Raw genomic sequence first — 13,019 nt, 5'->3', positions numbered from 1 at the left:
GGAAAGCGGTGCTCACTGATAATTATGTGTATTCAAGTTACTGCTTTCCTTTTTTCTTTGTCTTGTAAGGAGCCATTAGTGAAGGCTAATTTTAACATTTGCAGGAGGGATCAGAGAGGGACTGTTGTACCTTCCTATAGAGACAGTTATTGAAGGGTACAGTAGAGTTTTCAGGTAGTTGGCAGTAGGTCAACATGAACATGAAGAATTAGGCATTTAAGTTGATTCATTTCTATATTTCCTTCCATCTTTCTGTGTCATAGGGGAACTGCTGGATGGCCAGCGAGGACTTGTCCCTTCCAACTTTGTGGAGTTTGTCCAGGACAAAGAAAAACCAGCAATCCAGGCTGGGGAGGGAGGGGAGGACCTGGGCCCACTGGACCATCCACCCCTAGCCTTGACGGCAATGGATGGAGGTGCCTCCCAGGATGGCCTCCTGGGTTCAGCTAACGCCTTGGTTCCCTGTAGCAATGGGACAGGGGGGCCTCTGGACCCTGAGGACCTGGCTGAAGACGTTGTGCCTTATCCCCGAAAGATCACTTTGATTAAGCAGCTGGCACGAAGCGTCATTGTGGCCTGGGAGCCTCCACTAGTGCCTTTGTGCTGGGGGAACATCTCTGGCTACAACGTGTTAGTAGATGGAGAGCTTCGTGCCAGCATAGCGTACGGTGGCCGGACCAAGAGTTTGCTGGAGAAGCTGGACCTGGACGGCTGTGTCCATCGCGTGTCGGTGCAGAGTGTCACCGACCGGGGCTTGTCAGACGAGCTGCGCTGCACCTTGCTGGTAGGAGCCAACGTAGTGGTGGCACCATGCGGTCTGCGTGTGGATGACATCCAGCGTGACACTGCCGAGCTCTCCTGGTTGCCTAGCAACAGTAACTATAGCCACACTGTGTTCCTGGATGGGGTAGAGCACGCTGTGGTAAAGCCAGGAAGGTGTAGACTACGCTTCTTCAACCTGAAGCCCCTGACGGTGTACAAGGTGACAGTGGTGGCACAGCCGCACCAGGTACCATGGCAACTGCCGCTGGAGCAGAGAGAGAGGAAAGAAGCTGGTGTGGAGTTCTGCACTCAAGCTGCAGGTCAGCTCTTTTCTAACTGTTCATCATAGAGATACAGCGTCAATAATGTATGCATAGCCTCATAGCAGACGATAGACTTTGTCAATATTTTTTTAAACAATCTTCTAGTCAGTATGTAGAAAAGATGGAGATTGCAGACTGCTACAGCTGTGTTTATTTCAGTATATTGTAATATCAATTTCACTATACGTAACATAATGCTGTATCAATTTTAGGTTGTAGTACTGTGCTGTAGAAGAGTACAGTGCAGCTTTGCCTTACCATGCCATTGTTGTGTATTGTATTTTGTCTAGGTCCAACACCATATTGCAGAACAGGTCAGAATGAAACATCAGTCCTGGGCTGGGTTTCCCATATGTCCCAACACTAAATGATCTTTTTCTATTGAGAACCAATGGGAAGAGATGACATTAGTGCTGTAACACTTTTAGAAGAGGGTTGTAGTCATGAAACTGAGAATGATTGTAACACATTGTTCAAGAGCAATTGATTAAGGGATCTGGGCAAAATGGCATTTTGTTATGGTACATTTTTCATTTACAGGCAATGTTTACGTACATTTGTCTATTTAAATTTAACCTCTTAACATCCACCGGGTCGCTTAAGCCAGTTGTAAGCGGTAGCATCATGCAGTAATGAGTAAAAGCAATTTGAACAATTTGGCAAGTTGGAGATGATTGAAGAGGTTCGGGGACACCAGTGACACCACAAACTAAAAACTCCCTAGCTCCCATAAGGTTAGGCCTAGAGGTCAGGAATTTTATACAGGTTGACAAGATGTAGAAGGTATACGGTGTTCTGCATAGTTCTGGCATAAAGCATATCTTAATTATTGTTATTCAAATATGACTCATGATAGACAAGGACCAAAAGCACTTTTTTGAGCCTTATTTGAACTGATGTAGTTTTGTTTGTGTTTTAGCCACATGCTAAACAAGCATATTTCCAGAAACTAGAAATGTCACTTTTCAAATGAAGCCTAATAGATGCATCGTGGCCTTACAGTTCCTCTGTTATAAGCTTTTCCATGTGGGTGTGCCAAATAGGCACTATTCTATAAAAAGGGTGGATGTTAAAGGGTTAAAAACATGTTGTTATTTGAAACCAAATTCAGATGCAATTTTGCCCAAGTTTGCTTACTGCACAGAGCACATCACTAATTAGAGAACCACAAGATATGATCAGTTATTATTCTGATGAGTCATTCCCTCAGCCTATAGCCTAGCCTGGAATAACCAATGCTATATAAAGCAGTGCCCCTCCACTGCTCACTGAAATGACTATTTTGTATCAGTGTGCATTTGCTTCTGCTCGAATGCAGTTGTGCATGTTTTATCCAGCGATCCAGGAGAGTGGAAGACAAAGAATGGGCTGTAGTTAGTCTCTCTGGATTGTGTCCTGCATGCAGAGACAACAGTGTTTCTCTCAGGTGGCCCAGAAGCCCAAAATGTTTAATTTTGCATATTTGTTTTTCCTCCTTTGAAGTTACAGTATAGTACTAGACAAGAGGAATACAGACTGAAAATACAGTACTGAAAATATTTTGCAAAAATTCTACTACATTAAGAGGACTTCATATCACAACACAGTTTAATTATACAGTACCTCAGATTAACCAATGTTAGTGTACTAAAATTACAGTTAATAAACACATCACATGATGTCTTGTGAATGTCCCCCACCAGCAATGTCACATTATCACAAGTATCCGCATGAACTGTGTCTCTCTAGAAAATGAGGGTTTAATTCAGGGTATGTAGGGTTATGTAATGACTTTCACAAATGTAAATATGAACTGCAACTTATAAATAAACCCACTTTGTTGTTTGCTGAATCCCTCACCACCACCACAACCCCTCTCCTATATGTGGGCATTTCTGTGCATGGTTGTGTGTGTGTGCCCATTTGTGCATTTGATGAATGCTTCACACCCTTCCCTCTTGTTTCTATGTTAGTGATATTAAAACAGTGAATTATTACATAACATTTTAAACTTTTTTTTCTCAATGTCTGTTCTCTTACCTCCCAGGCCCTCCCATGCCTCCCCAAGATGTACAGGTGCTCTGTGGGCAAGCTCCAGGGGTCCTACAGGTCCACTGGAAGCCCCCCCTCCTCTCTCCCACAGGCACATCTAATGGGGCAAATGTCATTGGCTACGCAGTCTGCACTAAAGGACAGAGGGTGAGTTAGCAAGTCCTAATATTACCAACCAGCACTCATTATATCCTTATTTTATCTCACTCTGTTCAAAAAGGCATTGTGAGTGAGTGGTGAGGAGCCTATCTTGGGTTAAAGGCATCATCATAAGAGGGAAAATCCATGTTCACCACAGGGTCAATGACTTTGTACAGTATTATGCAGAGTACAGAGGAATAAGGAGAATGCACAGGAGATCCATATATCAAAGGCCTACATGCAGTACAAAGATACAGTATGACATTGTATAAATAGTTTAATCATGTTTAATCCAGTTGAAACATGAGAACATACATCACAGATGGCCACTAATTGCCTCTGTTGAGTATGGCATTATGTCATCAGCGTCCTCAGTGCACACAGCAGTGCCACCTACTTGTGATTCAGTATCAGTGCAAGTCTCTCAATCTGGGACTTGTGAATATCTTGGAAAGGTCTCTCGCTCCCTCTGGTGACTGCCAAAGTAAATCAACACACTATTTCTGAAAGGGTAAATCAACACTGAATCACATTGGGCTAGGCAGTAAACTGCTGCTACACTGCTCTCTAACCCCCAGCTGCAGTGCCTCTTACACCCAACCAGACCAGACATTATCACCCTTCTATGGTCGTGCTAGTGGGAATAAAAATAATTCCTCCCTCTGTATGGTTAAAAAGTATGATTCTGCTTTTGTTGATGTGAGTGTTTTGTTTTGTTATTTTTTTATCCAGATAGCTGAAGTGTTGTTCCCAATGGCAGACTATGTTGCTGTAGAGATGACAAGGATTCAGTGCCTGGAAGCCAGGGAGGTCATCGTCAGGACGCTGTCAGTACAGGGAGAATCCCAGGACTCCCAAGTCGCCGTCATTCCAAACAACCTGCTCGTGCCTCTACCTCCGCTTCCCCTGCCACCACCAATGCACCCCCACACAGGCCCCCCTCCACACCCCCATGCTCAACCCCACCTCCAATCCCCTCACCTTCCTCATGGCACACCCCAGCTTCCTGCTCCACCCCAGGCACATGGACAACCACTCCCACCCCATCCTCCACACCCACAACCCCATCCCAGACTTCCTCACCTGGGTGGGCCCCCGCAGCCCCAGCTTCAACCCCCACTTCAACCCCCGCTTCAACCCCCTCATCCTCATCCCCAGCGCCTACATCTTCAGCCTCACCCACCCCACCAAGGTCCCAGGCCCCAGCACCAACTGCCTCTGCTGCCCCACCCACAACCCCACCCTATACCTCAGAGACCAGTAAGTGCCAGAGACCTGGATGCCAAAGAGCAGGTGGCCCACCATGGGGGAGCTATTCCACCTGGCCAACCTGGCTGGGACCCCACACGCTCTCCCTCCTCCCAGCCCGCCATGCCCATGCAAGGCCACACCCTTGAGGCTCCTCCCCCTCCAAATCCACGCTCCCCCTCCCCTCAGAGGATTCTTCCGCAGCCCCGAGGCACGCTTATCCCGGACACTGTGGCCAAAGCCATCGCCCGAGAAGCAGCCCAGAGGGTGGCAGCAGAAAGTGGCAAGGTCTGATCAAAATGGAAATGTTATGCAAAATCCAGTCACACTATGTCATTATAGTGTTCAAACACTGTAAAAAGCAATAACCAACAATGACCACTATCATCCTCCTTTCTCTGTTACTCATTTTCAGGGGGACAGGAGGCAGCCCGGTTACGGAGAGCAGGGTCAGTCATTTCACCAGCATCACTCTGATGAGGAAGAGGAAGATGAGGAAGGGTTTGCACGCGGCCGTCGGAGAGGACCCTCAGTTGATGAGTTCCTCAGAGGCTCTGAGCTGGGGAGGCCGGTAAGAACACAAGAAGAGTGATGAATCATCTGCCTCCCTCTGAACTTCAATGTGTTTTTCAATGGAAAACGTGTGTGTATGTTTGGATGCGTGTGTGTGCATGCATGTCTGGGTGGTTGCATGCATACACTCCTGTGCCTGTGTCCCCGTGTGTGTTCATATCCGAGTGTTTGTGCCCACTCATGTGTGTTCGGTGTGTGCATGTATGTATGTATGTATGTATGTGGACTTAAACAATTGCGTCTGTGTGTTTGTGTGTGTGTGACTGCCAAAAGCCTCACTATAGTCACAATGAAGAGTATCACAGCGAAAGCAGCCGGGGCTCTGACCTGTCTGACATCATGGAAGAGGATGAGGAGGAGCTGTACTCTGAGATGCAGCTGGAAGAGGGACGCCGACGCAACTCGCACAACACACCCAAGGTGCAGTTCTTTGCACTTATTCTAAACCCAAGAGTCATAACCTCCCAAATTTATTATCGTTTAGTGAACTGCACAGGCACAGATACTTCAACTGAGACTGCTGCCTTGACTTTCATTTGATATGTGTTGTTAGTGTGTGTGCTGAGTTTAATCGAAATATTTATAAAAAGAGCAAGATTAGAGAGAAAAATCGGGTTTGAAAAAATCGAATGTTTCAGCACCATGGATAGAGGGACAGAGAGAGAGGGTTTGACTGCTTCAGGACCTTGGAGAGAGACAGAGAAAGAAGTAGACTAGAAGGAGAAGGACTGGGTTTGAAAGTTTTGGCGATCATGGAGAGAAAAAGAGGAAGAAACTGGGTTTAACCCCATGTTCACACATATGGACTCAAACACAAGAAGCGTGATAGGCTGCCAATCATTGCAACACGACCTGGAGAAGTTGTAAAAGGTTCATCTTCATGCAAGTCTCCTCTGACGTGCGCGAGCGACAACCCAGAAAGAACCGTGCTTATTTTGACTCCCTTGGGAAACAGAAGCAAGGCTATTAGCAGCTGTGCCATTTGCTCCCACTCAACTATGTGAAAACACTTCAAACAAATGTGGGAAAAGCAATTCGTCGTGGGAAAACGGCTACCCCATTCAATATGATATAACTTTAAAGAGCTACTGGAAATAGAAGCAACAACGTTCGGGAAATGACCAACTTCACTGTGCACCATCATTGTGAAAATATTTGTCCAATCAGAGTGGAGTATGTAAATTACATGCGCAATACTAAATGCACCTGCAGGTTTTAGGCATGTGACAGCCTGCTTCTTTGAGTCCATATATGCGAACTGGGCATGGAATTTTCAGCACCATGGACAGAAACTAAGAGAGAGAAAGACTGGGTTTGAATGTTTTCTTACAACAGATTGACAGAGAAATAAATTATATCAGGTTTGAGTGTTTCAGCACCACGGAAACAGAGAGAAATAGACGGTTTGAATGTTTCGGCAACAAGAAACTGGGATTGAATGTTTTAGCACCGTGGAGAGAGACACAGGGAGAGACTGGGTTTGAAAAGTTTAGCACTATGAAGGGTGACGACGCACTGTGCTCACCAATATTTCTGACATACTGTAGCTTTAATTTTTTTTTTTTACACATTTTAATTCTGTAGTATGTTATGAGCATTTGCTTAATTTTGGAATGTTAAAATTTCTTGTGGGCTTGTGTGTATGTGTTTGAGTGTGCGTCTATGCGTCTGTGTTTCAGTGTGCCTGCCTTTTAGTGCTGCATGACTTTGTTTACATACAATTTGTACAAGTATGTCGATGTACGTTTTTTTTTCACACATCGTTCACGAGTATGCTCACGTTTCTGTGAGCAACTCGTGAATATTTAATGTTTGTGAATGTTGTCTGTGTTTATGTGCGTTTCAGACAAACACACCTGCTGGAGGCCGTCATGACCGGGAGACTGGAAGAAGAATTCATCATGGTGGTTCCCAGCCTCAGAGGCGACCTCTAATGGTCCCTTCCATTGGTCAGTATGGGCAGGTGGCTAAAGAGAAAGGACTGTGCCATAGTAGAACAACGTGTGTTGCTCTGTTAAAACCTTCATGAGCTTCTCTGTGTCTCCAGATCACTTCTGTGTCTATTAACCATGCTCATACTCTTCACTACCTGAACATAAGTTAGATCTTGCAAAAAAATTTGATGCTGACATTTTTCCTAAAATGCTCTGCACAGTCGCACACATTGATGCATTTATCTACTCTGAGTCCATGACAGTTTAATAGTTTTCCATAGCTGCTTTCCTGTGTGTATTTCCTATTATCTTGTGTCTAAACAATAAGAAGATTTAGGGGGCAGCACACATCTTTAGTTAACCTTTTGGGAGAGGAAGGTTGAGCTTTGCGTTGTAACCCCGTCACCCTCTGATTGGTGTTTCCTGTAGAGGTAACCTCTGAGAATAACAGTGAGGGAAACCTCTCCCCCATCACCGAGGATGTTTACTATGGCAGAGTAGCTCGGCACAGGACGTGGTCATCCCGCAGGCACACCAGGTCTCCCCATGGTATGTGCTGCTGCCTGCAGTCCTGTTTTTACCACCACAGCACGGCAAGAAAAATGCCACAAGCAACTGGCAAATGGCAAGAAGTAGCTGTCGACACCTGCAAGCGCCTGTTTCTCTGTCTTAAATAATAATAGTTATTATTATGCTTACAGTTGAACAGCATGACTGCACTGCACTGAAATGGTGGACCTACTGGCAAGCCATACCTGGGGTCCAGGATGAACGTTTCCACAGTTGCAGATGATAAATGATTGATTGACTGCTCAGAGAATGCCTCACTCACTGCACTGAACTCCAGATGCCTGCTAAACCCCTTCCCTTTGTGGTACAACCACACCTACAACACTTATTGGAGAATTTGTGCATGAAATTTTCAAAGCGTATTAGTGGTAGACGTTAAAGAATGACTGCACTGTCACTGCTTTCATGTTTCTTGAGATGTTTGAGTTTCTTTGGACATTTGGGTTTGAAATATCAGCTATTAGAAATGCAGTTGTCCCTTACATCTGTGTCATACCACCACAGAAAACAATTACCAACAACTACTACTTCTGTAGGTTGGCAAATGCATACTTGGAAGTGATGCATTTCACATCATGCTTGTAATTTCAAGCATCAAAACAAAGCATTGGCCAGATAGTATCACACGTTGCTAGCTTGTGCATTTTCTAAATATTGCAACGCCCTGTTCAAATAAATGAAAAGCTTCCACAACAACTCTGCAGTCTTTATTAGACTTCTCACTGCTGCAAGGGTTGGCAGTGTGTGGAAAGTTATGGATTTCTGCTTTCGATTTCTGCTTTTCTGAAGTGAAAATAGACATATGATGGAGTTATACCTTTATATTTATGTGCATTTTTTTATTTGGGCTTTTTGTAGCATGCATGTCAGAGTCTTGTGTGTTGCTAATGTTGTGTCATGTCCATGAATCACATTCTGTCTGCGTATTGCACCATGTTTTGTCTTGCTCTTCATTTGTCTCTCACAGCATATTCAAATAGAAAATGGGCAAAATCGTAACATGTGGTGTGTATGTGTGTGTGTGTGTGTGTGTGTGTGTGTGTGTGTATGTGTGTGCGCGTGTGCCACAGTAAATTATTTAAATAGGTGACTGACCACTGATAACCTCCTGCATGCTGACACAAATACGCACAAATATGGCTAGACAAAAAAAAACCAAACCCATCATGCAATACTACACGATCAAATCAATTAGACTTATTTAGATGCAAAATTTCCTCTCTTTGATGTTCTTTGATTTGAGCATGGCTAAGATGCATCACTGTGTACACATACGGACTTGCTCATATACATTTGTATGAGTTTTGTCACCAAATGATTACCAAGTTTTTCCAAGTTGCTGAAATCTGCTCCATTTGTGACCAGATACCACAAACACAGGCTCATTAAATATACATCAAAGTAAAATAATGCTTTTGTTAGCAATTATTAAACATTTATTAGTCTCCTACAAAGTGCCTGTTTTGTGCGTTGGGTCACGTTTATTGATTGGTCTGTCTAGTGATGCGGGATGATGGGACTTTTTTCTTGTCTACAGATGGCTACAGGGATCGGGATCGGGATCGGGATCGACGCTCTCCCACCTACTATGATGAGTCAGAGCCTGAGGAGTCCTTCCGGATCTTTGTGGCCCTCTTTGACTACGATCCTCTGTCCATGTCCCCCAACCCAGATGCCGCTGATGAGGAGCTTCCCTTTAAAGAGGGGCAGATCATTAGGGTGGGTGTTTCAAATAAAGATGGTCAGATACTGTATTCCTGAACCCAAATGGCCTTTTGGCCATTAGAAAATACTATGATTCCAAAATATTGTGTGTGTCATAAATTATTTTGGTGTGCTCTAACTGCAGAAATCTTATGTTTTACAACAGTGCTCTTAAAATCTCTAGTGTTTTGTTTTTTTTAGCAAGACTTTGAATGGGTTACTTAGAGGACACAGAAGACAGTGTAAAAATATTGACCAACCCTTATCAAGTGTATAGACCTTCACAATCTTTAACAGTCTTTATTCATCTATTTAGATCTATTTTACAGTAAAAGAAAGGTCAATTATTGTAGCAGCTGATCTGGATCTGAGTGGAATTGATCTTTAAAATAGCTTTAAAATAAAATTGCACATGCCCTGGTATATCTTTTTTGTTTGTTTATGAAGCAGTAAAAAATGTCTGAATCGTATTCCAAAAAAACAAAAAAACAAACAATACTGGCGTGACAGGACTGCAGTTATCTCTCAAGGGACCTCTAATCAATAATCAATAGTGTATATTTTAAAGCTGGAGCCCTAAACATCGCTCTTTGACTCTTTTGCCTGCCAGGTGTACGGCGATAAAGACACAGATGGGTTTTACAGAGGAGAAGTGAGGGACAGGATGGGGCTGATTCCCTGTAACATGGTGTCAGAGATACGAGCGGAGGACGAGGAGACCATGGACCAACTCATCAAGCAGGGCTTCCTGCCACTCAGCACCCCTGTGGACAGAATAGGTAACATGAATAAGCATGTTCACTCTCTCTAAAGATCTGTGGGTTTGAACAGAGTAATGGAAGTGCCACAGCGGCAGTAGGGTTGAAAATATTAAATATTATAAATCAAAGCACAAAATGAAATGATGTTAAAATGCCATCTATTATCACTTCCAGAGCAGAACAGAAGAGGCCTCCGTCGAGATCAGGCCTCCAGGAGGATGGTAGCCCTGTACGACTACGACCCCCGAGAGAGCTCCCCTAATGTTGATGTCGAGGTACCGCTACTGTACAGTAACTAACAGGATGCACAAATACTATAATATAATACAGATAATGATATAGATCTATATAATTATTCTATATTATAATAGAATTGTTGTAGCAAAGGATAACTACACATAACCTCACACTATCGTACACTTATTCTCCCCTCAAGATGCTACAATTTGTATGATATGTACTATATGTACTTTACATTTTTGGAATTTGTCTGAAACCAGTGTACTACAAAAAATATAATCATTTTTATTAATCAAGAGAAGAAAAGGACCATCACAGTAAAATATAAAAATACAATAACAGCCAAGATAATTAAAAATAAATTCATATATAATCCAAGTACTAAAAAGTAAGTATGTAAGTAAATCTTTTCTTATATAGCACTTTTCATAACCAGGGTTACAAAGTGCTTCACAGATGCAAATGAAAACATACAATGACTAAAAACATATGAATAAATATTTCAATCAAAACACAGAGAAAAAGTTATCTTACATATCCTTTTTTGTATTTGGTGTAGAGGAGCATTAAGACATAATTGCTTTTATGCACATTACTTGTATCACCCGCTCTGTATCTCTGTCTCCTGATAGGCTGAGTTGACTTTCTGCGCCGGTGACATCATTGCTGTATTTGGAGATATTGATGAAGATGGGTTCTATTATGTGAGTGCTGTTGTCCATGTTTGCTGGTCTTTTCGGTTTAATCAGGCATTTTTTACCTTTAGAGCCAAGCTAGCTGTTTCCCAGCTTTATGCTAAGCTAAGCTAACGGCCTGCTGGCTGTAGCTTCGTGTTTACCGTACAGACATGACAGTGGTGTTGAACCTTTCATCTAACTGTGAATAAGTGAATGATATTTCCCAAAATGACACATGTTCTGATATATAAGAACAAATATTGATATATATTAATAAAATCTCCTCCTCTCCTCCAGGGTGAGATCAATGGCCATCGTGGTCTGGTTCCCTCCAACTTCCTGGAAGAAGTGCCTGATGATGTGGAGGTGTATCTGACCGATACTCCGTCCCACTACCCCCAGGAAGAACCTGCCAGCCGGCCCCCCGCCAACTCTGCCGCCACCATCTCAGAGGGCAAACGGGTACACCATCATCGCCGCTCTCAGCGCTAGGCCCTGTGTTCATCCATCCTCCGTCCTCTCTCTTGATTTCCGTCTCTCGCTTCCTCCACTTGCCGTCTGTGTGCTGTTCATTGTGTGTGTTTGTCCATGTGGTGACAGTGGTGACTCTATACAAACTAACAACCCCTCCCCCCCCTTCCTCCTCCTCCTCTTCCCCTTAACCCTCTCACCCTTTGGAAAAGGGGACAAAAAAATCCAGTAACACCTTTCTGAGTCTCAGAGAAAGGAAGAAGCAAAGCCTGACACGGACAGAGAGAGGATAGACTGTGGGAGCTCTGCGGGTGATTTATGCATGTAGCACTGGTTAAGGAGGACTTGAAAAAGGCTCGACTCATTCCTTACACAAGAGAATTTGGTACCTCTTTGCACTGAAACACAAAAATCTAATTGTGGTTATTGTGTATAATGATAATGATAAGTGCTTTATTAACACATAACAATTGCTACCCAATGACACAGAAATTCTTTGAAGAAAAAGAGAGAAAAGCATGCCTTTTTCAAACTTGATACATTTTATAATACCTTTCTTGGCTCAACTGCTGTGTTTCCTTACAGAGGCTTTGTTTCTTTATGTATATTGCACACACATCAAACAATCTATTTTTCAGCCTTGTCGACAGTGGATATGCCATGTTTGCTCTGAGCTCGAGAGACAAAACTAACCACAGCACTGAGACATACATACTGTATTGTTACGATGGAACAATAAAAGAGAGAAAAAAAAAATTGGATATTAAAAACATTCTTTTTTGCGCTCTGTGTTCATGTGTGTTGGTGTTTGTTGTTGATGGTGGTGTCGTTGTTGTGGTGGTGGTGGTGGTTGTTTTTCAGTTGTCATAGTGGTGTGGGTTTTTACCGACGGTGATGATGCTGCCACATCTGATTTCTTTTTTGTTTTTCCTCACCTGCTTGGCAAAACAAAACAAACAAACAGAAGAAGATTGTTCATTTCACACCATAAATGGCTCTGTCTGCCTTGTACAGTAAGTCTGCAACTTGAGATACCAAACTCGCGGCTCTAATGAGCGCAGCTTGCGGTCACAGCAAAAAGGCTTTTGAACGCCGCTTAGCATTACGGAAGCACTTTGAGTCAAGTGTTTCTGTACTGCTTTGTTTCATGATGACAAATGAGATCATTCCTCCTGGTTTTGTTTCCAAAAAGTTTGTACAATATCTAATATTTAAAAATGTAAAATGTTAATTTTCTGGATAATATTACTAACATTTGCCTGACAATAATGTATAGCATCAAAGTTGTTATGATAAACTGACAATTTGGACCAGAGTCTGAGAAATCTAGACTCATGTTTACTTCAAATCATACAAACCATCCTCTTGCTGAAAAGTGTACAAACACATAACTGTGTACCCAGCTGATGCATTAGACGAGAAGCCTGGTATCTACAGTTGTGTCCCTGGGTGTTGTACTGTATATGATTGTACTTTATGTTCCCTCATGGCCTACTAATGGTGGACTTCTCCGGCTGTGTGGTGTGCTAATGTCGTGCTCAACATTTGATGGCTTCCTCCTCAGTGTTTCTTCTATATATGTAC

The 13,019-nt window shown here is 43.1% G+C and overlaps 1 protein-coding gene across 3 annotated transcripts in view; it reads left to right on the top strand.

The window, feature by feature from the left end:
* rimbp2a (RIMS binding protein 2a) overlaps positions 1-12,186 on the top strand; it is a 65,055-nt gene extending 52,869 nt beyond the window's left edge. Inside the window, exons 11-21 of one of the 3 annotated variants that reach the window (XM_042395996.1) lie at positions 264-1,082; positions 3,112-3,263; positions 3,990-4,793; positions 4,921-5,076; positions 5,352-5,498; positions 6,925-7,027; positions 9,120-9,301; positions 9,897-10,065; positions 10,222-10,322; positions 10,920-10,991; positions 11,262-12,186. In XM_042395996.1, the coding sequence (XP_042251930.1) occupies positions 264-1,082; positions 3,112-3,263; positions 3,990-4,793; positions 4,921-5,076; positions 5,352-5,498; positions 6,925-7,027; positions 9,120-9,301; positions 9,897-10,065; positions 10,222-10,322; positions 10,920-10,991; positions 11,262-11,456 (2,900 nt within the window). In that variant the 3' untranslated portion in view covers positions 11,457-12,186. Of the gene's footprint in view, positions 1-263; positions 1,083-3,111; positions 3,264-3,989; positions 4,794-4,920; positions 5,077-5,351; positions 5,499-6,924; positions 7,028-7,441; positions 7,562-7,713; positions 7,887-9,119; positions 9,302-9,896; positions 10,066-10,221; positions 10,323-10,919; positions 10,992-11,261 lie in introns of those variants that run through there. The other 2 variants (XM_042395997.1, XR_006092671.1) reach the window with 2 other exon arrangements.
* Positions 12,187-13,019: the final 833 nt, after the last annotated feature.

This window comes from Thunnus maccoyii, chromosome 19 (genome assembly GCF_910596095.1).
Source record: "Thunnus maccoyii chromosome 19, fThuMac1.1, whole genome shotgun sequence".
Lineage (NCBI taxonomy): Eukaryota > Metazoa > Chordata > Actinopteri > Scombriformes > Scombridae > Thunnus > Thunnus maccoyii.
Note: the sequence above shows the minus strand (reverse complement) of the source record. Positions and strands in the feature narration are given on the sequence as shown.